The 24,905-nt window shown below is 40.9% G+C and overlaps 1 protein-coding gene across 1 annotated transcript in view; it reads left to right on the top strand.

Annotated features, from left to right (window-relative positions):
* Positions 1 to 24,905, top strand: part of wnk1b (WNK lysine deficient protein kinase 1b) — an 86,645-nt gene that overhangs the window by 38,813 nt on the left and 22,927 nt on the right. The window contains exons 3-14 of the mRNA XM_030719795.1: positions 4,065 to 4,285; positions 5,014 to 5,171; positions 10,529 to 10,617; positions 11,467 to 11,606; positions 11,814 to 11,893; positions 13,209 to 13,433; positions 13,800 to 13,869; positions 14,164 to 14,357; positions 18,147 to 19,574; positions 21,896 to 21,985; positions 22,787 to 22,861; positions 23,657 to 23,734. Of these exons, the coding sequence (XP_030575655.1) occupies positions 4,065 to 4,285; positions 5,014 to 5,171; positions 10,529 to 10,617; positions 11,467 to 11,606; positions 11,814 to 11,893; positions 13,209 to 13,433; positions 13,800 to 13,869; positions 14,164 to 14,357; positions 18,147 to 19,574; positions 21,896 to 21,985; positions 22,787 to 22,861; positions 23,657 to 23,734 (2,848 nt within the window). The remainder of the gene's footprint in view (positions 1 to 4,064; positions 4,286 to 5,013; positions 5,172 to 10,528; positions 10,618 to 11,466; positions 11,607 to 11,813; positions 11,894 to 13,208; positions 13,434 to 13,799; positions 13,870 to 14,163; positions 14,358 to 18,146; positions 19,575 to 21,895; positions 21,986 to 22,786; positions 22,862 to 23,656; positions 23,735 to 24,905) is intronic.

Below are 24,905 nucleotides of genomic sequence, written 5' to 3'. Positions count from 1 at the left end.
CCGTGGATACTCAGTCTGATTAGGATTAGAGAAGTTTGAAGCTTTGTCAAAACTCTGTTGTGTTCCCTTTCAGTGCATATGTGTGACAAACTGCACATCGATGGCCTGCTGGCTCCACAGGCCTTTGTCAGTCTCTCTCCAAAAAGATCACTATGGAGAATTAATGCCTCTGCGACTGTCACTGTATGTGACTGAGTGCCAGCCTCTTTGCCGTTTAGAATAGATGTGTGTTTGCATTGGTGAATGTGATCGTTGAGCTCTTGATTCGACAAAAGGCTAAATGTGGGGTGACACAGCCTGCGTCATACAGTACATCATGCGGCACTGGCCCACCTGCCAGCTGCTGCTTCTGCTGCAGATTCCTCTCGTTCCTGACATCATTCAGGAATGGCACTGGTCATCCGGCTCTCAGTTTGGACGACCAATCTGAGAGTTGAATCCAGTTGGTTTAGGTTAAAGTGACAGAGAGGGAGAGAGAAGACCACAGTGTGAGAGATGTTTGCACAAAAAGTCAGATGAATAGACTAATGGATGCTTACATGTGCAGTGTGAAAGCAGCACGGCAGAGTGACAAACCTGTGACCAAAGAGTAAGAGAGTTAATTCAGTAATGCAGCGCTAACAAGGACCGTAGCGCCCTCCACTGGAAGACTACAAAAAGTTCATACAGTTTTCATTTCCTGAATCAACGCAACAGAACACACACACGTTTAACAAGTGCCGATTTCTGTTTCCCAACTCTTTATGTAACTCCCCCGCTACCTGCTGAGTGAGAAAGAAGAGAAAGAGTTGTAATTTTTTTTTTTCCTTATTAAATTCATGCTTGAATAATTCAACAGAAAATCCAAAAACTGCTTGGATGCAGACGTGTGTGTGTGGCAAACAAGTAAAACATACTTAAATTATTAAGTAACTGAAAAACTGCAACTAACAAGCAGTATACTGCAAAATTATGGACTCTTGTAGATATATGAGGGATACAAGATATCAGGATTGCAACTACAGTTATTTTCATTATCCTATAATCAGTTTTATTTGGTCTAAAAAAATGAGCATGCCTATTATAAAACATCTGCTCAGATAAAACCCCCAAATATCAAACTTTGGGGGGAAAAAAAATCACTTGAATAATAATGATTTTAAATCAGAATTGTTGCTGATTAACTTTATGTTGATCAGCACAATATATGCAGGAGGTCAATTCTTGCACATGAGTTTTTTTTTTTTTTTTTTTTAAGAGTATAAGCAGTGGATACATGTGCACTTACTGTATGGAGTGGATCAAGGCGTCTGAGGGATTTGGCCGTCATCCAGATAGATACTCAGAAAGGAGAGGGACTGTTGCACGCTGAAGAGATGGAAAAAGAAAGGGAGATGAGGACAGAAATACCACCATGGAGTGCCCTTATCTGTGTGCATCTTTGTGTGGAAGATATGTGTAGACTGCTGCCATTTCTTTGTTTTGTAAAGGTTTCTTTTTTTTTTTTTGTATGAATACTTAAAGTATATCTTCATAAATATAAACACTGCAATTACTGCTTACAAATATCACACATTCCTGTATCTGCAAGTGCTAATTTGTGTACTTGAAATCGCAGCATGGCTGAGCGATTGCGTGCGCAATGCTTTGAGAGATGTGAGAGATGCTTTGTGCAGCGTCACTCTAGTGCTGCATGCCACAGCATTTGACTTGTCTTTCAACAGCGTTCTGACTTCAGAATGACAGAGAAAGAAAGCAGAGGAGACAGGCGAGGACGGTGGGTCGGTAAGGGGATGGAAGATGAAGAGGATAAGAGGCATGTTGTTGTTTCATAAGAGATGCATCTGAAGTAGCAGAAGCGATGAGGGGTGATCGAGGGGGATTTGTGGAAAAGGAAGGTTGTGGGAAATATTGTAGCATAAACACTGACGTCATTCAGATGCAGATTTTAAGGTTTGTTCACTTTAATCATCCCTAAAAAGATTATTTGCGCTCCTCACCCTGAAACAATCTCCCTGTGGAAATATGTGAATTCACCCAGATTGTTTTGGGAATTTTAATGACAAACTATAGAAAAGTGATTCGAGAGCACTTTGTGATTGTGAGAATGTGAAGAAAATCCAAAGAGGCACAAAGTCCACAGAGAAAAGCCTCAGCCAGCCAGTGGATTCAAACCAAGGAATGAATGTAGTGTTTTAGAAATAATACAGCAGGCAAAAGTCCAGTGTTTTTCTCTGGAAAGAAGATGGGTAGCGGTATAAAGTAGCACCAAATGGAACTGCTCAGCTAAGCCCAGCACTCAGTGAGTGTACTTTCCACCACTCGTTAATGGATGTTTTCTGCTCTGTTAAAGATACTGGGTCACAGATAAAAGTTGTTGTGCCTCTGTGGCTGTAACTCAACAATCTGGACGTGGCTTAAGCAGACCGCTCTATAATGCTCACCCAAGAGTTTTGCGAGCTGCTTCTTGTCAGTTTGGACAGATTTGCTGTTGCTGAGTTATTAGAGCAGCTGGTGACACCGTGGAGCTGACGGTAATGCTGGAGTCAGACTTATTGATGTTGCTCTGCATCAGGTCAGCTGTCTGGAGGCAGAGCTGGAAAAACCAAGAGGGCATTGCTGGCTGAGACAGAAACATTGTTTGCAGAGTCAGTCTATAGTTCAGTCAGCTGCCTGCTATTCACTGCGTCCGTGGGGAGATTTCTGAGCTAAGCTTGGATATTGAATTAAATACACTAATTAGATCAAAGCCAAGATTATTTAGCTCCTCTGCCTCCTTTAATGCCGTGAAATTAGCACACCATGAAGATGACTCATGGAGTGGTTGATTTCTGGAGTATGCCCTGCCTCCCGTGCTCCACGGTCACACTTGGCCCATTACTGAGAAGAGGAAGATGCACATTTCTCTGTAAAGCTGAATCGATTTTGAATCAGCAAATCAACACAGACAAATGTTTTCTGAATGAGTTCTCAGAAGCCCTTAATAATAACAAGAACTGCATCTGATTTAACCAGTAAAAGTCAATCAAGTGCAGTGCTTTGCTAAGAACAGGAGAAATGTTCAGTGTGGAATTGCGGTACTGTTTTTGTGCTGTTCTGCCTGTATTTCTGTGGTATTTCCTCTCATTTTCCTCCCGCATTCCAAAGACATACAAACCAGGTGGAGGGACTCTCAATCACCCATAGGTGTGGATCTGAGGTGGATCTGCGTTGGATCTATGATGGCCTGGCAACCTGTCAAAGGGTGTTTCCCTCTTTTCCACATAGTGCATGCTGGGATTGGTTCCAAGTTTTGTGAATAGGGAGGACAAAGAAGTGCTCTAAATAAGTTTAGGATTGAAAGTTGAGTTACATGTTAAACAGCACTGTGTTTGCAGTCTAGAAAATTAAAAGTGGCCAGGCTTCCAGGTGTATTGTGACACAGTTACAATGAGATCTTTGAGCAGGGATGACATGAAGGTTGGGTCATGCCGGGTCTGTTGACAGATGAGATCTTCGGGCTGCTTCTGCTCCGTGGTGTAAAGCACATGTGCAAATGGAGCAACACTGATGTTAACTATGTGGCGAAACACACAAACCTGATTCACTGAAGTCAGCGCTGGCACCTGCTGCGTGTGCGTGCCAGCAATTGTAAATTTTGATTTTGCTCTAAAACTGCCTTCGGGTAGAACAAATATCGGGAGACCTCATGAGTGCTGGCTGCTCTTTGGCTTTTCAGCTGCCACTCTTAGATCGAGTTCTTTCAGATGTGTCTGTGGAGCACTACCTGTTTCTGCTGCTTTAGTCCCTTATTTGGTCACTGCATGACCCTCCATTCTTGCGTTTACAGTAGATGTGTGTTTCCTTGTTGTTTTAATTATTTTTTTTTTTTTAGCAGAGTAGAGCAGCTTGGTTTTGATGGGATTTTCTGTAGCTAGTGGTTTTACACAGAGCGATATTCTGAGAGGCCATATGCTGGCAGCTACTGTGTTGGGACAAAGGTCACTTGAACAGGATACCAGAGCTGAATCTCCTCCTGTCTGCATAATTGTGGCCACTTTGCATAATGACACAGTTTTCTTATGTGAGCTTTCTTTGTCCTGCAGCTACCTGAAGCGATTCAAGGTGATGAAAATCAAAGTTCTGCGTTCATGGTGCAGACAGATCCTCAAAGGCCTTCACTTCCTGCACACCAGAGCGCCACCCATCATTCACAGAGACCTGAAATGCGACAACATCTTTATCACGGGGCCCACGGGCTCGGTGAAGATAGGAGACCTGGGGTTGGCCACGCTGAAGAGGGCGTCTTTTGCCAAGAGTGTCATAGGTAGGAGAATTCACGTACAGCTGCAGAAATTCTCAGAAATGCTCACACAAAAATGTGGTTTGTGAAGGCTGAGAAACTGAAATAACTGAGTTGTTTTATTTGAGCTTGCTGCAGCGATAATAACCACTTTACATGCACAGGCACATAATGTGCACGCCTACTGCAGATAAATGTTACTACTTGAAAAATGTCTGGTTGTTAAAGCAAACCGCAGCTATGTGAAAAGTGAAACAACTTCCAGCGAGGCTGTTAGTAAGCTCGGATGAATTTGTCTGGAAAAGTAATCGATACAAACTGACAAACCAAAGGTACACCCTGTTTATAGCACACGCTTGAGCGCACAACTTGAGTGAAGAGTCTGCAGTTTTCCTCATAATGACCTGGCTACTTTTCAGAAGTTTTGTTGTACAGCTGACCACAAGTATTTGAGCTTCGCTCACACCAAGTACGTGGAAATACATACTTCCCTGCTCTTTAAATCTCACAGCTTCTTTGTAGCAATTAGGCAAACCTCAAATATTCAGGCTTCACTCACACAAACCGGGTCTGTGGCACCACTGAGTGAGTTTGGAGGTTTGGAATTTCAGCTGTCTTATTTCCAGCTGGATTTTATTAGATTTAAATCCCTTATTCATGTTATTTTTTTTTATTATTTCTGCAGCACTTGTACCTCATAATGTGCAAATGTGTCCAAGCATAAAATACAAGCCCCCCCCTTCTTTCATCAGGTACCCCAGAGTTTATGGCTCCAGAGATGTATGAGGAGAAGTATGATGAATCTGTAGACGTCTACGCCTTTGGGATGTGTATGCTGGAGATGGCTACCTCAGAGTACCCCTACTCTGAATGCCAAAACGCTGCCCAGATCTACAGAAGAGTTACAAGTGTAAGTCTGCGTTCTCTGCTCAGGTGCATCAGCTGAGAGTGGCAGTAAACCAGGGTGTTATGTTTATGTCACATCTAACAGGCTGTTTTTGGCTCTTGTCTCCATCGTCCTCTGTCAGCCACTCCTCCCCACCCTTGTTTACTGACTGTATTAAAAAGTTTGGCACAAGCTGCAGAAGATCCAGTCATATGATTGTGTTTTTGCCCTGATCAGTCTTATGCTTTTGCTTATACTCCGTCCCTCCCACGCTAAGTTGCGGTTTGTCTCGCAAAGAGATTAAAAAAACAGACGGAAGCGCCTTTTCCAAACACAAATCTGAAATTGAGAATCAATAGAATAGGCCACACCCAAAGTGTGGGAACATTGGTAGCACTTTGGGAAGACCTTTTTTTTTTGGGTGGAGGGTTGTATTTTACTCCCCACCAGTTGAGGGAATAGTGAGAAAGCTCAGTCAGGTTAAAACAAATGTTCTGTGTGTTTACTCTGACTTTTTTGAGAGGGACAGTTAATAATAAATGCAGTGGACACAAAAGAGAATTTCAGCTGCAAATGTAATGAATGACCAAAAAAACTAAATAGAACTGATTTCCTTAGTCTAACAAAACTTTAATATGATTTTAAAATGAGCATAATGAGGAGGAGTATTTTGTGGAATGAAAATAACAGCATAGGTTTTATGTTGTCGGGTCAGTTTTATTATTATTATTATTATTTTAAGTCATTGAAAGCCTCCTTTGATTGTCTAAACATCTAAATAGTGTGTGTCAAACATAACTGTCAAAAACCGTACTGGCACAAATCCCTACTTTTCTATATTCTTCCTCTGGCGTCATCCCATCCGGTCAGATTTCCCAGAATTCCCCTTTTAGATTTCATAATGTTTCTCCTTTTCTAAAATTTAGGGGACAGTTGGCTGGACAATCAGACAATGAAGCAAATGCAAAGATGACCAGATGTAGCCACAAGCTGTTTTAAGCCGAGTGCTGCTGAGGTCATTACCCCAACACACACACACACCCACACATGCACACGCATACACACAGGCAGATGAGCTCTGTCTCTCCCTCTTTTCCTCACACAACTCAGTTCAGCTCCGTGGATGCTGACGGTGATGCTTAATGGATCCGAGGAATTTACTAGAAATCTCTCCTTTTCTCATTTTCTCCCTCTATCCTCTGTCGAGTCAGGACCCAAATGCAGGACACAGAGGCTGAGTTCAAAACAAAAGGCGAGCCTTTATTATGGCTGGCAAGTCCAAAACATAAATCCAAAACTGAGGCCAAAATCTAAAGTGCCAGAAATCCAGAACACTCAGGGAAACACCCAGGAAAACAACACAACACGACAATGAACAAATGAAAGGCACCGCTATTTATACACCATGGGAACGTGGCATTTTATATGTGTAATGTTTCCTGAAAATAGCATTTTTAATGCTGCTAAAGCATCAGTGCAAAACAAAAAGGATGCTCAGATATTTTACTTGATAATTAATATTAAGCAAAGGTGGAAGAACATACAGTTAATCTGGAATTCCTGGCTGCTTGTCGTTGAATTAGAAGAAGCTTATCATTGGTTATGGATGAGTGCATCATTCTCTCCACCTTAAGCAGCTGCTGTTACTTGAGTAGAGTCTAGCTTTAAAAATTAATAACTTAAGAGCCGAGCAGCAGATTTATATTTCTTTCCCAAAAATAAAAACGGTGCCAAAGATGCCTTGATTTGTTACTTTTGCAGATTTTTTTTTCTTACGTTGTGAACCCATTTATTGCAGCTCTCATTAATATGTGTTTAGTTTCAATCTAAATTTTCATTTCAGCTCCTTTTCATGTTTGCCTATGCAATCCAGCACATTCAAACTGAAAGGATTTGGATTAAGACTTCCTCCCTGCCTCTAAGCATCTCTGCGACAGAAAATAGTCCCCTGTTTTTCTTCCTTCCTTCCTTCATCTTTCTGTTTTTGAATCTCGCAATTTAATTTAAGAAGCTTCCCGGGCAGAATAAATGTAGGCAGTATATTTCAGTCCATATGTCTGCCTGGCTCTCTGCCTCTCTTGCCTTCCTGTCCCGTCGTTGCTTTTCCTCTTCTCTCTCACACAAAACTGAAGTCACATCCTCAATTTGATCAAGCCATTACAATACCACAGTGACGCTGACCACTAGGTTCGCAGGTCTGCGTGTTTCGCGTAAACTAGAAGTAACTGGTCAAACAGCTAACTTCAGTTGTTGTCACACTCAGCACTGTGAGAACGCCAGGGTGCCTTAGTCAGCTGCTTCCTTTCATTTCTCTGCCAAATCCATCCGACCGGCTCTCCAGCCTCCATTTCTCCCCCTGTCGGCGCGCCTGATGAAGTTAGTTAATCCCTGACATGTTTAGCAAGTCTGTCTGCAACCCACACAGAGACACTCAGCTGACTTATGCAGAAAAACAATATTAGACTTACTGCCGCTGTTAAAGCCACCGTCTCTTTGAGGTAGCGTTCTCCTGATTGTCTACCCCTCCCAAACAGAAGATTTGAACATTGCCGTCTCTTCTCACAGGCAGAGCCGTGTGCTGAGATGACCCCGTTGTTGACGTCCTCTCAGTGACATCATACTGAGCCAAGAGTCTAAAAGCGAATGTTTAGTGCAGTCTGAAGTCTCAGGCGCTCATCATTTGAAATTTTGGCTATGTTCAAACAAGCATCTGTCATTGTAATAGTAGTGTATGTGATAGTAGTGCATATACAGCATACAAAACTGACAAATAATCATCATGTTTCCACTTTAAGGAACTTTATTTCAGTTTAATAATTTTTGTTTTTTTAATTGTATTTTCTAGAAATTGCCTGGCTGTTTTTCGCCGCAGTCACCTCTCCGTGCGTCTCTTAGTAAAAATCTGAGGGCACATGAGACTGAGGGCAGTTCCAGGATAAGAAAGCAGAACAAATTTTATGCTTTACAAAATAATTTACAAAATAAATTTCTGAGCTCTTCTTGGATAATTTTACCTTCAGGGCTCTAAAACGCTTTAAAAATACGAAAAGTAAAAGAAGGGCCCTTTGTATGATGATTATTTTATTTATTTATTTATTTTTTGCTGTACTGAAACGGTGTCCGAAAGATCTGTTGGGTATGCTTTATGGCTTATCTTCTTATAGCTTGACAAACAGTCTTGTTGACATGCTTCGTCGTCCTCCTCCTGGAACATTCCTCGCCTCCAATCAGCCTTATTAAACTAAAATCTAGCTTTCTCTCCATCTCTCTCTATCCCTCTATTCTTCTTCTCCTTCTTCTTCTGTCGGACTTAATTGCATTACCTTCCCCATCAGTCCTAACTTTGTTTGGCCCTGGAATCTCTGAGTGTGTGCGTGCGTGCGCGTGTGTGTGTGTGTGTGTGTGCGCGTGTGCGTGCGTGACAGGGAGAAGGAGAGAGATAGGGTTGTTATGTAATGATGAACTGGTGGGGTAGCAGGAGAGAAACATGCCAAGAAACAAAGGAAAGAAGGAAAGGAAGCTGGAAGAGCAGAAAGAAGTGGTCATTTGCTGGTTTGTGTGTCTGACATGCAGCTGTTAGTCAACTAGAGTAGACTAAAACTTTTCTCCCAAAGGGATCTGAAAGTCAAACTTCTCTGACCACTTTCTTGGTAAGTGACAAATCCTGAACCGTACCCCACATGTAGCATTTTTTTCTTCATCTTCTTCTTGCTGTTTTGAAAGTGTTTTTGAGTTTTTCTTGCTTCTGTGTGATTTGAGATTTGGGTTATTTCACCGGCCTGTTGCATATATTTAATCACTGCTTTTCAGGTGAGCACCCAGTAGATTTGACACACAAAAAAAAAAAAATTCAAATACTGAAATAGATACTGTAGCATCCTCTATCCAAGCAGGCAGATGGAGAGATTTCAGCATTTTAAGCTCATTTTCTTTTGCTGTCTTGTATTTATTAGCAGTTTTGCCTCAGCTCCCTTCTTGATTTTGTTGCTGCTTCAGTCTGTTTTTGTTCCTCTGTAATATAAATGTGTTTGAACAAAAGTGCTGCTCATTAAGATGCCTTCTGGTAAGCCGTGTTGCTTAAACTAGCTATGGTTTCAGAGGTGCCTTGTTCTTACTGCAGTTACTTCTAACTGCAGTAAGAACAAGGCACCTGAAAAATCTCTCTGTGGCCGTTCCCCCCTTTGTATTTTCAAGCATTAAACATTGTGCCCTGTCAAAATTCTACTGTCTATTTTTTTGTAGTTTTTCTTTTAATGTTCTTATTTTCTCTTTGAGCTTTTTACTTATATTTCAAATCATTTCAAACTTTTTCTACAGGGAGACATTTCCAGTGTTTGTCAGGCCGTAGAGGTGGCTGCCCTTTTTGCCAAGTCTGTGAATGGGATCCTGCTGATTCTTTCTGTTGGTGTGCTCTTAATTGGCTCTGAAAGGCTCCAATTCATTATTTATACCTGATGGGACAACTGGATTTATGTGGAATTTAACCCTGGGTCAAACTATTATTGTCTGTCACAGTTCAGGACCTCTGAATGTCAAAAATTTTAACCCTAAACTTTAATTGAGTGTAATTGCTGTCAGCTAATAATGCAGAAATACTTCATAAAGTTTCAAGTATCAATATATCCCCCCCCCCCCCCCCCCCCCCCCCATTGGAGTCATTTACCAGAATGTACAGAGACCAAACAAATGGGGTTTTCTGGCCCTACTTTAACAGGAGGAATGAATATACTTCACAGCAAAAACTGCTTCACTGTCTCTTGGCATAATGATGGTAATGAAGACGCTTCCTTCATTGTGGAATTATGTTGGGATCTGGTGACTTTAAAGGTCACAGCATATGACTCATATAATTTTCATACTCATCAAACTATTCAGTGATGGCTCATTACCTTTGGACGGAGGCATTGAAGTCTGCTACCAGTCTACCCTCAGTTTATGATTGAATGGGGTCAGTTTGGCAGTTACATGCAATCTGTTTGTGATAATATGGCGATTAATTGTGATAAATCACCATCGGCTGCAAATCCGTTGCCATCTACATGCACAGCAATTCACATTAAACAGAAATTCACATTAACTACTTACATTCTGAGTCCAGCCAGAACCTCATTCACCCAAACCATGCTAGTCATAAGGCCCCCTCTGTATAACAGAACTACCAGATCTCCTCAGTATGGGGGTCTGGCTCATGTTGCACCTTGATTTGAACTGCCCTTACTGTGCAACACAAGAGCCACTGCCACAGATATCGTCACATTGGTCATGATTTGTGTGGGACAGCCTGAAATCACAAGTTCTTTTCTCCCTTGTGTGTCTGTCTTGGTGTTTGACTCCTCTTAAAGGCTTCCTCCCTTCATAGCTCTTACATCTTCTCTGTGCAGGGAGTGAAGCCTGCCAGCTTTGACAAGGTAGCCATTCCAGAGGTGAAGGAAATTATCGAGGGCTGCATCAGAACTAACAAGGACGAGAGGTGAGTCCCAAACAAAAACTACATTTCGGGTAGATTTACAGACAGGATATCTGATATTTGTTGCTAATAAAACAGAGTAGATCCTAATATCATCAGATAATAGGTACTTCTGGGAGATAGTGTGCCTTCCATGTGTATTAGTTTGTGATGCTAGACCAAAGTCATGTAGTTCTAATGCTGGATTTTCTACCTCAACGTTCAAAGTCAACAGTTAAAATGGTTATTTAAAACTAATTGTCTCTTCATGGGCAGAAAGATTGAACTACAAATCCCCCTCTGCCTAAAAACCGTTCTAACTCACTCCTTCTTGGTTAGAAATTAAGAAGTGCTCTGTTTTGTCTCCACATGCTGTTTGCCTGCCAACATTTTCACCACTGCCTTTCGTCTTCTGCGTCAGAAGCTTAACCAAAGCAAAGTTACCGCTCTCTTGTACTCTCTTTTTTTCTATTTTTTTTCCAAAATCTTGTAATTACCCAGATTCAGTTACCGAGTCTTTTTAATGTTTTTCAGGAACATTGATAGCCATTTTTAGGATTACTAATGTTTTTTTTAACTGCATTTTTTTCCCCCCAAGAGACATTAGGAGGTTCCAAAAATGATTGCACAATGTTTGAGGCTATCTTAGGACAACATGGCGTCAACATGTTGTGATTCCCTGAAGGTTAATCAAATACCTTGACTTTCCTGTTAGCTCATGAGCTGGAGATCAGCTTGCAAGCGACTACAAGTCCCTTATCAAGTGGTATCTAGAAAAAATTCTAGTTCTCCCTCCTCTCCAGTATAGCTGTCTCCAGCTAAATCTCTTGTGATGCTGTACTGAGCTTGATACATCTTGTTCTGTTCCTCTAGGTATGCCATAAAGATCCTGTTGAACCATGCATTCTTCCAGGAGGAGACAGGGGTCAGGGTTGAACTGGCAGAAGAGGACGATGGAGAAATGATTGCTATTAAACTGTGGCTCAGGATAGAAGATGTGAAGAAGCTTAAAGGTGAGGCATGATTTTATTATTATTGATAAATCTGCATCTTGAAATTAATTTAAAATGATGCACACTGTTTGTCATATTTTTTCAGATATCAGTGTGTGGCAGCTTTTCTTAGTGCTTCAATATATTAAGCCGATGAAAAAAACATTTACACATTTACATTTATACCATAGGTAATTGCCTGATTGGCAATTTGTGACTTGTTTGCAGGCAAATACAAAGACAACGAAGCCATCGAGTTCTCCTTTGACCTGAACAAGGACGTCCCTGAAGATGTGGCCCAGGAAATGGTAAGTACAGCAAACGGGAACCAATCCATCCATCACTCCATTCATTATGGAGTGATGGATGGTTGTTAACAGCCACACAGAGACCGCCCCCAACTGATTTCTGTGTTGCTACTATGTCAAGATTTTAAATCCATCTATATGTACGTCACTTTCCTGCGACAGCCATGGCTCTGTGAAACAGTAAACACTAGCTTGTCTATAAGCTGACTCAGAGTGGATGAGTGCAGAGAGTTCAGTCCTTTTGTTGTTCAGTGACCAGACATTTGACAGCATGATGGCAAGCAGTGAAAGCTGATTTCCTCGTCTCCAAAGGCAATTTCTGATCCCGCTCCTGGACCCTCTTTTCCCTCATATCCGTTTGTTGTAGTATCCCCGTAGAAAATAGTGAGGGACAACAGCGGGCAGGGAAGTGAATACACACACTGATCTCCCCGAATTCCTGACATCCAAATACAGGGAACACAAGGAAATGAGGTTTTACCTTTCCACTCTATAGACTCCAAAACCACAAGGAGCAGAGCCGTGAAATCTGACATGTGCTCGTTACCCTTCAAAGATGTGCAACACGATATTCATGTCTGTCCATGTGTCCGGGTGTCTCCTCAGGCTTTACCTTTCTGCTCTATAACTATGACTCATCATTGAGCAATATTAAAGCCATACCTACTGCTCAGCAATATTGCTCAAATGTAAACAACATGGTTGCCTTATGATTATAGTGATGTTATACATAATGCATTGATATCAGCAGATTATGTATGGGTGCATTTTTAGTACTGTTCCCGTACAATATGATGTGAATACCTTGTAAGTATGCATTATGTCCGGCTTATTGTTATAGATCATATAAGACTTTATGTCTTATACCCTTGTACAAGAGTGCAGTATGTACTTTCTCTAATTTGTTTATCGCAAACATTTTTTGTGTCTGTTCTAGGATGTGGTTACAAAAAAGTATTTGCAGAACTGTTAGATAATTACAGAATATCAATGTCTTACAGCAAAATTTTTTTGAGTATTGGTAATATTGAAAACATATTTTTGCTGAGATATGTATTATATCTTTACTAACCCAGGGGTGACTGAAAGTATTTGGATAAAAGTTCAGGGCAAGGCCTCAAAATTAGGGCAAAGTAGTTTAGCAGAATAGGTAACAAGATGTCTGCTGAAGGGGTTTCTATTATGAAATGGGGCTGTAATGTTATCCTGACTTCTACATTTATTTTATATCCTCTTTAATCATGGGAGGATATCCCCATCGGTGATGGGTCTTGTTTGTTTCTTATTCCTGTGTGACTTCTCTTAACCCCCACAGGTTGAGTCTGGCTATGTTGCTGAGGCTGACCATAAGACCATGGCCAAGGCCATCAAGGACCGCGTGTCGCTGATCCGGAGAAAGAGAGAACAGAGGCAGCTGGTACGAGAGGAACAGGAGAAGAGAAAACTGGAGGCAGAACAACAACAACAACAACAACAGCAGCAGCAGCAGCAGCAGCAGCAGCAACAGCAGCTCGACACACACAAAGCATCACACACACAGGTTTGTCGGACTGACAGGAATGGCATTGGTTTTGTGTTTGACTATCAGTTAATGAAACTGAGGAGAAATGGACAATAAAAGATGGGGAGTCATTTTTATTGTTTACCGTTAAAATACGCGCAGTAGAAGGTTGATTTTGTCATAGCACAGTCACCACAGCAAATGATTTGAAGTCCCATCCTGCCTTTGCTTTATGGAACCATTACTCCCTGAGGCCCTTGTTCCATTTGTGGAAGACTGTACTTTAAACATGAAGCACATGGATTTATCGGCAGTGGGAACCCTAAACTTGTCAGACTCAGAAATAGGAGTTTTGTTCTTATTTTGCTTTGCTGTGACCCTCCTCCTGTGCGCGCTTGTCTGCAGGCAGAGACGGAGGAGACTGAAGTGGAGCAACACCAGCTTCACTATCAGCAGACGGGCATCTCACACACATGTAAGTATGCAAGAAGGAGGTGTAGTTGAAATAGTTGATCATCACATTCTGCACAGTTTTATATTTGCCCACCAAGATCTTTGGATTCATAAGTGCACAGCCTTGTGAAAGATTCATTTATACAGTCCCCCTCCCTCATCATGGGCCACGAGAGTTATTCCAGCATCAAATTGTAAATGTATTCATGCAAATCAGGTGCAGCCATTGTTTATTCACTTGTGCAACACCGAATTTTAGAGTCTGGAATAAAAAATGTTTACTCCAGTAAAAAGGCTGTTTCTGTGTCTCTCTCAGCTGAAGGTGGTGTGGACAGCGGCCAGGGCTCCTCTGTTTTCTCCTCAGACTCTCCCCACCTGGGTCAGCTGACCATGTCCTACAGCTGCCCCCCTTCTAGCCAGCCTCCTTCCCAGCCCCAGACCCCCTATCCCTCTACCCCTTCTGCTGCCCCACAGCAGCACCCGGGCTATGCCCAGCCGCCGCAGCCAATGGTAAGCGGATCCTTCGTTTGAATTACACTTGACGGTTGTGCCACATCTGTGAGGGTTAGTACGTTCTCTGGGCGCACAGATGTGATTAAAAACGACTAGTCAGTTTGAAGTGAGCACTGCATCCTGTGTTCGAGTGGGAGTGAGTTGGAATGAAGTTTGCAGTGTTTGGAAATGGTGTGGGAATTGTAACCGCCTGTATTTGTGCAAATAAAAGAATGCAGAGAATGGGTTTTTATTTGACGAGAGTAACCTTACTACACTTCAGGAAGAGACGTAGCACAAGGCAGCAACTTGACTTATTCTTCACCGAGACATGCGGCCTACAACATTTAACCCGGTTTAGCAGACATATCACGGTTTGTTAGGCAATATTTCAGCTGGTTAATCCACCAGTAAGGTAAAACAGTCCTCTGTTAGACACTAAGACCACTATTATGTCTCTTACTCAACCAATAAATCAACCAGCAGACCAATGTAGTACTATATGCTATCTTCTGTACTTCTGTAGCCACTCACTTCTCTTGTATCATGGATGTCAGTGAGTACTCTTTATTCCAGAAAGGAATTATGCATCCCTCATTATCAGACAATTACCACCTTTTTTTTTCTCTGTCCTTCAATCTTCAGTCCTTTCTGTCCTCATGTCTGTAAATATTTTTGTAATGCTCCCTCATTTCCTTCACATCAGTTCTTTATTCTGTTACAGTTACATATTTACTTTTGTGGTGTTGTCATATGTTTATTTCCTTCTTTTGGTATTTTTCCACTTGTTTTAGTCATTCATAGTTGGGCACATTTGTATGGGCACACATCAAACACAGAAAAATAGTAACATGGACAATGTTTTCTTATTCAAGATATTTTTCGAAGTTGAGATCCATCACATCATTATTTATTTAGAATACAGATGTACAGATGTATTTTCTCAACGACTTGGCTTGGTTCTATTCTCTTCTCTTGGTGGTCAAGATTTATATGTAGGCTAACTCACTCATAGCTGGAGCACATGAGTCACATTCCTCATTCAAAGGTACCTCAGAAGTAGTCATAATGGCGAGGTGAACGTTTTTATTTCTGACGTACATCTGATGACCTTTTGGTCGCCATGTGCTCATCTGACTTCTAAATTACCAGCACCCACACTGACTGAGACTGCTGTTGTTCACCTAGATGTACATTCATTGATTATATAACTATATAATGAGTGTAAAGCCTCTTTAGGGCTTTCTTTGAAGTAACGCAGAATTTCCCGTAAAGCTTATTTTCTCATCAAAGTCTGTTTCTTGGAACCAGTAGAGTAGACTGATTTGTTTATAACATCAAACGATGTCTTAATTATTTATTGTAAATACTCTTTTTTTTTTGCTGCTATTTTAATTCAGATATTTTTCTTTTTTTGTTTCTTTCGTTCTTTTTCAGTGTGACTTTAATTTGCCTTTAATTTACAGCTCACTTTTGTGTCTTGCTGCACATTTTTAACAGTATGATACATGACTTGTAAATGTTTAGCTCCATTAAGAAATTTGTTGTTTATAAATCTCAGTCTCACAAAATAACTGGAATCCTTTAAGAATTATTTGTTGTTGTGATGATGGATAAAAACTGTAAACTATGCCTTTTATTTATGGTATAATTGATTTTGTTTCTGTTTATTTTAATGTTCTAATTCCTGTCCTATATCTGCTGTGTTCTCTATTTAAGTACCTTTTTTCCTGTTTTTTTTTTTTTACATGTTTATTTTCCATGTTGGTCGCTCCCTCTTCCATCAACCCTCCCTGGCCCACAGTGTGTGTCGCACCACCGTCGATGTCGTAGCATGTCCGTTTGCGTTCCCCCTTCCTCCTACTCCTTCTTTCACGTTCCCTTATCCTCGGTTGTTCCTCCAAAACAGCCCACCACACCTCCAGACCTGTCCACCTCATCCCTTTTCACCACTGCCTCCCCATACACACCTCTCATGTCAGAGAGGGACACATTCGCTGGGCGTCTCTCCAAGGCCCTGGAGACAGTCCTGCCCCTTCACTCTGCCTCTTCTCTGCCCAGGGCCAGGCAGCGGCGGGCCAGCCTACCTGCCCTGTTCACCACCCCTGTAGGTTCAAAAGACATAATCCCAATGGGCCACAGTGGTGGTGAGAACAAAAGAGGAAGAGAGAGGGAGAAAAAGATGATGGACATTGGCCACACTGGAGTCTGAAAAATAATAATAAAATTAAAAAACAGCTATTATCAACTTGCTGTAACAAGCCAAGAAGCACCCTGTTAGTTGACACATGAAAAACCCTGAATGTGCACGCTGGTCGGGCGTTATAAATGGTTACAAGAGTCTTGGACGTGGTGGCCTGATGCTAGCTAAAATTTTTAACACAACTCTTAGAAGCACAAACACTGAAAACCGCATCAAACACCTACAGCAGTCCATTCTAAAGCCTGTACCAGAAATAATGATCACCACAAATGCTAAATGAATTATTTGAACAGCTCCGTGACTGTTTGCTTGCTAGCGCAAAATGTTTCTGACTCAGAAAAATCAAGCACAAATGATTTAATGAAACAGGTATGCGATCAAAAAGTAGCGCTAAATCCAAGTAAGCAGGTAATCCTTATTGATTAGTATAAATTAGACTTTTTTAGATGAATTTAAGAGTAGATATTGTTAGAATTAACAGTGATGGAAACTGTGTCATGCAAACACATCATCAAGCCAGTGAAGATAGATCAGTGGATCCTAGAGAAATTAGACACAGCTGTACACATGATCAGAAACTTGGATGCTGTAGTGACCATACCCACAGAGATATCAATAATCGGGTTTCCTACCATCAGTATTAACTGCATATCTCAGATGTGATCAAAACCAGGAGGAGACCCAAAACCATAAAACTAATGCACATATAAACAGACTCACAGACAGTGATGGAGTTAGTGATTGCTAATAATACAGACCACTTCATAGTTTACCCACCCACATGTACCCAATTAAATTTTTGTTTTAGATTTTCAGATTCTTTTGTGAGTCTTTGATTCTGCACATCCATCTCTATTAAACTCTCTCTGCCTCCACTTGCCACCACATGTTCCTATTAAATAAACAGTGATTGCACTTTACTTTAACCCTGCTATATAGTCGAAAGCTCTAATAAAATGTGCATCCTCGATCAGGAAAACTGCTCATGTTACAGCCAGTTGTGGTTTGTAAAAAAATTACAAGAGGTTCCCACAACATACAGGGACAATTAAGATTAATATGGTGTTAGTGATAGTTGATGAATCTGAGTAGACATTCGCCCTTTCTGGAAAGTGTTGCACTCTACCTTTTCTTGCAAGCTGCAGCTGGCAAGTTAAAAGGTCAACATTTTGCAGAGATATCTTTGCAATAAAAGACAATTTTCCTGATTGCGGATGCATTAGGATAATGTCAACCTTTGAAACAGCCTTTAGCCTTTCCTCTCTTTGCATTTTATAATTCACTTTTTCCTCCACCTGTCACATTGTGTCTCTGTTTCTTTCTGTCTTGTCTCTGAGTGGTGTTCCTGTCTTTGTGCTGTACTTGTTTGTGACTTGATCTGTCTATTGTAACCAGTTTTCTGTCTCTTCATTACCAGTTTGGTTCATCTCGTTATACAGCTTTTAACCACATAATCTTCCTTTACGTGTAGAAGGGGAATCCCTTTTTCTTTTGATGTTCTTTGAAATGATGCTCTTTTTCTCCATTTCACTGGGCCTTTACTGTGGTTCTGTGTCATTCTCTCTGAGTGTCATTCTTAAATCCATTGTATCTCATTGTCGCAGCAGCATTCAATGCCACACCCCTTCAGTGGAGGAGCAAGCACAGGAGGAGGAGGAGCAGGAGGGAGCATCCCTCTTCCAACTCTCCCAGACCCCCCAACTATTTTCTTCCCCTCTATCCCTGAGCGCCCCATTTCCTTCTCACCTCCTCCCACTGGGCCTCCAAAGGCCTACAACAGCCAGAGACGCAAGAGCACTTCCATTCTCGAGGCGCATACTCGACACTTTCAGCCTGCTTACCCTCGCTATGGGAGCAGCCTCCACCCTTTTTCTGGGATGGAGGGTGTTGAGACTCCTTCTCTCTTCATGGTCAATCCTGGTTTTGCAGCCACTGCTCAAAGACTTGGTGTTGGGGAACCCCTCCATCTCCCAGGACAATCTGACCCAAGTTTGTATGGCTTCAAAGATAAGAGAGCAGAGCATGAAGAAGCAGTGAGGAGACTCAGTCTAAATCAAGCTGCCTTATTGGACCATTATGAAGCAATGGCATATGGAGGCTATCCAATGACTGCACACCAGCTTTTCCATCAGCAGAGGCAGGCAGCAGCTGCAGCTGCTGGTTTGGGTTTTGATCCTGGGCCTGCATCTCAAGCAGGATTCTTGCATCCTCATATCCTGCAAAGAATGAGTGCACACAGTCCAATACCACCACCCTTACCCCCCATGAGCGCATCCACTGGTGGCTCTGTTTCTTCTTCATCCGAGGGATGCTATCCTCCACAGCATGCTTCCTCGTCCTCTTTTCCTATTTCTGCACCTCCAGTAATGGCTGACGGCCCACCACCTACCGGAAGTGTTTTTGAGTTTCATTTAGCTGCAGCTGCTGCAGCTGCAGCTGCAGCTGGAGACCCAAGCCTCCTGGCATCCAGACTTTACTGGGCCAGAAGAAGTTCCATGGATCTCCCTCTGGAGGACAGCACTGGAACAGGATCCGGTGGCTCCGGCACGTATAGTCGTCTTCAACCAGTGACAGAAGAGCTGTACTCTTATGTCAGTCCAGAGCTCCCCTTACCTCCTGGAAGTCTTCTCCTTCACCATGCAGGTTTGGCTACAAAGGACAGAAGCCCTGAGCCTTCTAGTGACTCTCTGACCTCCTCTGATGCAGGAGAGTTCCAGTCACCACCTCCTCCACCTCTTCCTCCTTCCTTTGAGTCCTCAGCTGCTCAGTCCATCCCTCGCTCGTCCTCGATTGCGCCCTATGATTCACCAGGGGGAGCTCTTCATGTAGATCCCCAGGGACACCCTCCTTCAGTGCAGAACTTTCTGCCCACCACACCGTCTTCTGAGCTCCCGCTTCGGGGGTCGTCATCAAATCAACTGGAGTCTCTGATGCAGAGTGCCTGGGCCCGACACGGAGGAGTGGTGCCAGCTCAACCTGATATGACGTACCACGAGTCATTGCTGGCCATGCAGGCCGTGAACCCCCCTCTGGTACAAAGTTCAGAACTAAAAACACACCTAGACCTCTGGGTCAGTTACTAGTTTAAATTTAAAGATTTATAGTTAAGATCTACAAAAAGTTATTTTGTGCTCTCTTTTTGTTTGACTGTAAATTGTTTACATTTCACAGACTGACAGTTTAAATAAATAATGCTTTAAAGTTCTTGTTGGCCAGTAGCCAGGAGATAATTGGAAAGTAGTTGTGAAATTCTAGCAAAAGTAGCTGAATTAAATTATATTAGTAATCTGACCCAGAGGTTGTTACACCAATTCCTGTTGTTTATTTTTCCATATTTATTTATGCGTTTTTTTGTTATCATGTAGTCTTTGTGATTTAACCCCCCCCAAGTCATAAAAGCACCACAGAGAGTCTTATTTCTGCCATCAGAACGTCTTCACTTTTCAACAGTGTTGCAATAAAGACGATTTGTTGAAGAATGTTAGTTAAAAATACTAAACCGGAACCATTTCATTTCAAATGTAACGTGAGGCATTATTTTTAACCAATTGATAATTACATTAAAGCGACACTCTTCGGGACACTCTCTGGTGTGAAAGCTTTATAAGCTGAGTCTAAGCTCCCTTATTTCTTGTGTTTATGTTGTGAATTTTGTTATTATCAGTAAGTAATATTTTGTCTGTATGTTCATATATGAAAGTATATGAGAAATGTGTGTTTGTGCTTGTATACTGTGTCTGCGGTATACTTGAATTTTTGCTCGTACAAATCCAAAGTCAGTTTGGTTCTGGGTTGAGAGTAAATATTAAGGTGACAGCTGGGATAGGCTCCAGCACCCCACAACCCTGAACAGGATAAGCGGATGGATGGATGGTTGGTTGGTTAATGGTTAGGTTTAATAATCTAGATCCACACACTTAAAAAAAGTGCATCTTCAAGATGTAAACAGTGCATTTAGTATCATTTTAATAATCTGTCTTTCTACAAAACCTCTGAATTGACATAAAGCTGCACGACTTTGTTGATTTGTATGCTCAAACACACAGAAACATACAACAAAACCAAGGAGGCTTAGACAAACCAAAGCAATGTAACCATGCAGAGAAATATTCATCTGTGTATTTCAGATGTTGTTGTTTTGTGTTGTAAATGCTGAAGAGCTTGGCTTCGAGCCAGTTCTTTAATCTAGCATATTATGTTGCCATTTCTTGCCCGGACTGAAAATCATCTTCCTACACAGGGTTCAAAGGTCACAGTTGAAATTCTTTAAACCCTTAGAACGCTGATATTATCAGTGTCATTGCTACATTCTTAATTGTTTACTTTATTTCTTTTATTCCTTTCATTTTCATTGTCCACCAGTAACTCTTTATTTTCCCATTTCATTTAACATAATTTCTTGATCTTTTTAGCAATTTTATTTAATAAAATATCTCCTATGTGAAATCACCTATCTGTTTATGTTACTCCCTGCAATGTTAGAGAAAGCTAGGTAGCTGTATGCCTGGTGCAACACACTGTAATTGTGTAAGCTCTCCCCATATTTTCTAAAGATGAGCTTTATGACAAGTATAAAGTTGCGTCCAGCTCTGTAAGGGTTCAGTCATCAGTAGGCTGGTTGTAGTCGTCCCTGTGCTACTTTAGACTATTTGAAGAGTTCAGAAAGTAAACATAACCTGCCAGGGTGACAGCCATCAGGATTGAAAATCAAATAAGTTTATACCAATCAGGCTTTCTTTTGGTGGTTTATTTAAAAAGCATTGTCAGAGTCAGAGGTAGGAGCAATACAGGTTATATGTTCAGTGAGTGCTTTAAAAGCTTCATCATTAACTCAGTATATTAAAGTTTAGTGTGAGTATTCCATTTTCTACTCTGTGCTTTGTTGACTATATAATATCTTTTTTATTATCGCTGTTAATCACTTAGGTTCTGACCTGCATGTAAAATAAATCCTACTTACACCCTGCCTAACCCCCAGTGCTGTGCCCGTACTGTTGTACATGCTATACTGCGAGCTGTGTATATGCATACATCAGATATTAGTGTGCATATATCTGCTGTCGGATTGGAGTATATGTGTCTGTGTGCATGTGTGCATACACAAGAAGAAAATCTAGATTAAAAAGTGATTACTATAGAAGAGCAGAACTACCTTGTGTTTGTACTCATGCATGGTTTGGATCCCAAAGCTACAAACATGTTCTGATTGTCTTTTTCTCTCTTTTACTCTCTCTTGTCCTTAATCTCTCTCAATTTCTCTCCTCCATCCTCCATTGTTTTATCCTACAACATTGCATCTCTTCCTCTCTTTCCATTTTTCTGTCTCTTTTTCTCTAAATCTGACTCTTAACAGCAGGTTCAGGTGTCCTCCCCTCAGCCAACTCCAGGTCCCCCTGTGGTGCCTGCCAGCACCCAGCCACCTCCTTCTGGGAGTTCCCAACAGGTAAGAATATTAGAAAACAATTCAATTCAATTTTATTTATAGAGCGCCAAATCACAACAGTCACCTCAAGGCGCTTGATATTGTAAGGTACAGACCCTACAATAATTACAGAGAAGACCCAACAGTCAAAACGACCCCCTATGAGCAAGCATTTGGCGACAGTGGGGAGGAAAAACTCACTTTTTAACAGGAAGAAACTTCTGGCAGAGGGTGGGGCAGCCGTCTGCCGCGAGGGATAAATTATCCATAGAGGTCACAAACAGTTTTTTGCTGTTTCGCTGTAAACACGCCTTTTAAAGTTGTTTTTGATTTTTTTTTTTTTTTTTTTTTTTCGGCACTTAGTTTTTGGATATTTTTAGCTCATACATATTGGTAGCTACTGGGCATATGCCAGTAATTACCAGTAATAGGAGTAATAGGAGTAACCACTCCAGCAGAGCTGACACTACTTCAGTAACACCACAGTTTTTATAAAGAACTGTTTCTAAAGAACCAAACTTTGATTGTGCAATAAATTGGTTGCTGAATAGAGGTCTGCATGCATTCATCTTGCTTTATTAGGTAGCAAAATTTTGCAATAGCTTGCACTAACACTATTAGGACCCTCTATACTTTTGTCGCATCTTATATTTTTTATGGTAATACTTACTTTGTCCATTTTACTGCATTTTTTAAATATTATTCAATTTGTTCAAAGTGTCAAACACATAAAGGATATTTCTGTTTATGTAAATATCTACACTACGTTTCCTCTCCTCTGTCTTTCTTCTCACCCACCTCTCTCTGTTTGTTCCTCTCCAGGTTGCCTCTTCTAGCCAGAGTAGCATATCACTTCAGAGCCCCACACACACACCTCTGCCACAGGCAGCTGCACAGGTACAGGCCTCTTCATTTATATATAATCTAACCTAATCCAGTACAGCAGCTTTCCCATAAATGTCGTTTTTATGAAGCGTATGAATTTTTTAATCTTTTTTTTTTGACATTGCCAGAAATTTACTTTTGTTTAATATTAATAACAAACAACTATCAATATTTAATATTGATAGCTGGCTTTTGAGATATAATAGACTGCATTAGATTGAAGTGTTCCTAATGTTACATGTGGCTGGTGATAGTTGTTTTTAAAGGTGCTTGATGGCTTGTATATCTGCATTCATCTTTACCATCACCTATATGCTTATGCATTTTAAATTCTAACCTGAAACAAATCTACTAAACGCAATCAATCATAGCAGCCTTTATTATTTCACCACAGGGTTAGAGTACAAGTTGCTGTTAGCATACACTTTTGTACTCAAAGCACCCAGAGAGAGGGAAAAAACACAAACACACACTCGCTAGCAACTTTGAGATTCAGTGGGAATGCAGCAAAGTCAGAGCGCACGTTTCAAAGCAAAGTTGACAGATACTAATGAAGATATATACATTTTATAACATATAAAGAGGTATAAATGCTAAACAATAAACAGATGAATGGAGATTTGGTCAGCATTAAACTTTTTTTCTTGCATGTTCTGCTTTTTTCACTGTTTTTTTTCTGTTTTTCTTTCCATTTCTTGGCTTGCTCGTGGGCATGCTGCCTGTGCTTACCACCGGGTGATTTTACATGTCCACTTGTATGTTACTGTGATTGTATGGTGTGGTGTGTGTTTGTCTGCGTGTGTTTAGTTGTGTGACTTAAGTCCATCTCCCAGCATAGAACACCTTTATCTTCTGTACCAAGCTGCTCAGCTAGCTCTGTCCCAGGTATCTTTTTGATTGACAGTGTAGTATGTTGCCATACTCTAAGTAGTTGTGCCTGTGTTTCTGTCCACATGTGTAATGTTTGCATGTGTGATGTGATGTGTATCAGTGTGATGTGTTTGGTGAATCCTTTGAACAGAACATAGGCAGAATAACCCCCTTTGTTTCTGTACCTTTAGTATAAAGCCCTGTATTCTGTTGTTGACACACATAATTAGCATTTTTTTTCTTTGTTTACCCCACGTGCTCGTATTAACCACCTTACTAAAAGCATGGACAACAAACACATGAGCATGGAAATGAAGATGGGTAATATTTCCAGCAGCAGAACTTTAAAAAGAAAGAAGAAAATAACAAATGCTTGGGAAACCGTGGGCAAAGCAGAATCTTGAAGTGGTGTGGTGTCCAGGCCAGTGTTCATTTTGGTGTTACGATTAAGGCCATAATTTGATTGGACAAAGTGTAGTATTGCCTCTGTACATCACCACAATGGATTTTAAGATTTCAGCTTTAATTCACGATGTTTAACAAAAATTTTGCATCAGCTGTTAAGGAATTACAGCCATCTTTTTATACAGATTTTATTTTTAAACCTTGGAGTAAGATTTTCAACAGTGATATTTCAGACAGTTAGAAATCGGCCATTTAAACACACGGTTAACCAACTTATTTGGCTTTTTGATTATGCAGTGTGTACAAAATAGTATCCATAATGTTTCTGCTACACAAGTGAGTGTGGCATGATGATCTTTGGGTAAAAGCAGATCATGCTCAATAAGAATTTTTTTTCTTTCTGTATCTGTGAGGTTTATTTTCACCTTTCTACACATTTGTATAAGTTTTATTGTTACTATATAATTTTTTTATAACACAATATCATAAAAAACACCCCAAAAATAAGTAAATATTATTTAATCAGGGCAGCTTCAGCTCTTAAAGACTTCACACACCTACCGTCTCGGTGGAAAGGGTAGAAAGCTGTTTTTGATTGCAGTGTTTCCAAATCTTGACTCTTCTGATTTCATAGGTAATATTTGAGTAGGTTTTTAACCTTCTTTGTCCTCATTTGTGATGTAGTGTTAAGGGTGTTGCCCATCTACATTGTAAAGTCGTATTGCACATTGTCTGTAGGGTTTTGTTCTGTTTTTGCATGGTCTTACAGTGGTGTGTGTAT

This window comes from Archocentrus centrarchus, chromosome 23 (assembly GCF_007364275.1).
Source record: "Archocentrus centrarchus isolate MPI-CPG fArcCen1 chromosome 23, fArcCen1, whole genome shotgun sequence".
Taxonomy (NCBI): Eukaryota; Metazoa; Chordata; class Actinopteri; order Cichliformes; family Cichlidae; genus Archocentrus; species Archocentrus centrarchus.
This window is presented reverse-complemented; position numbering and strand designations above follow the sequence as displayed.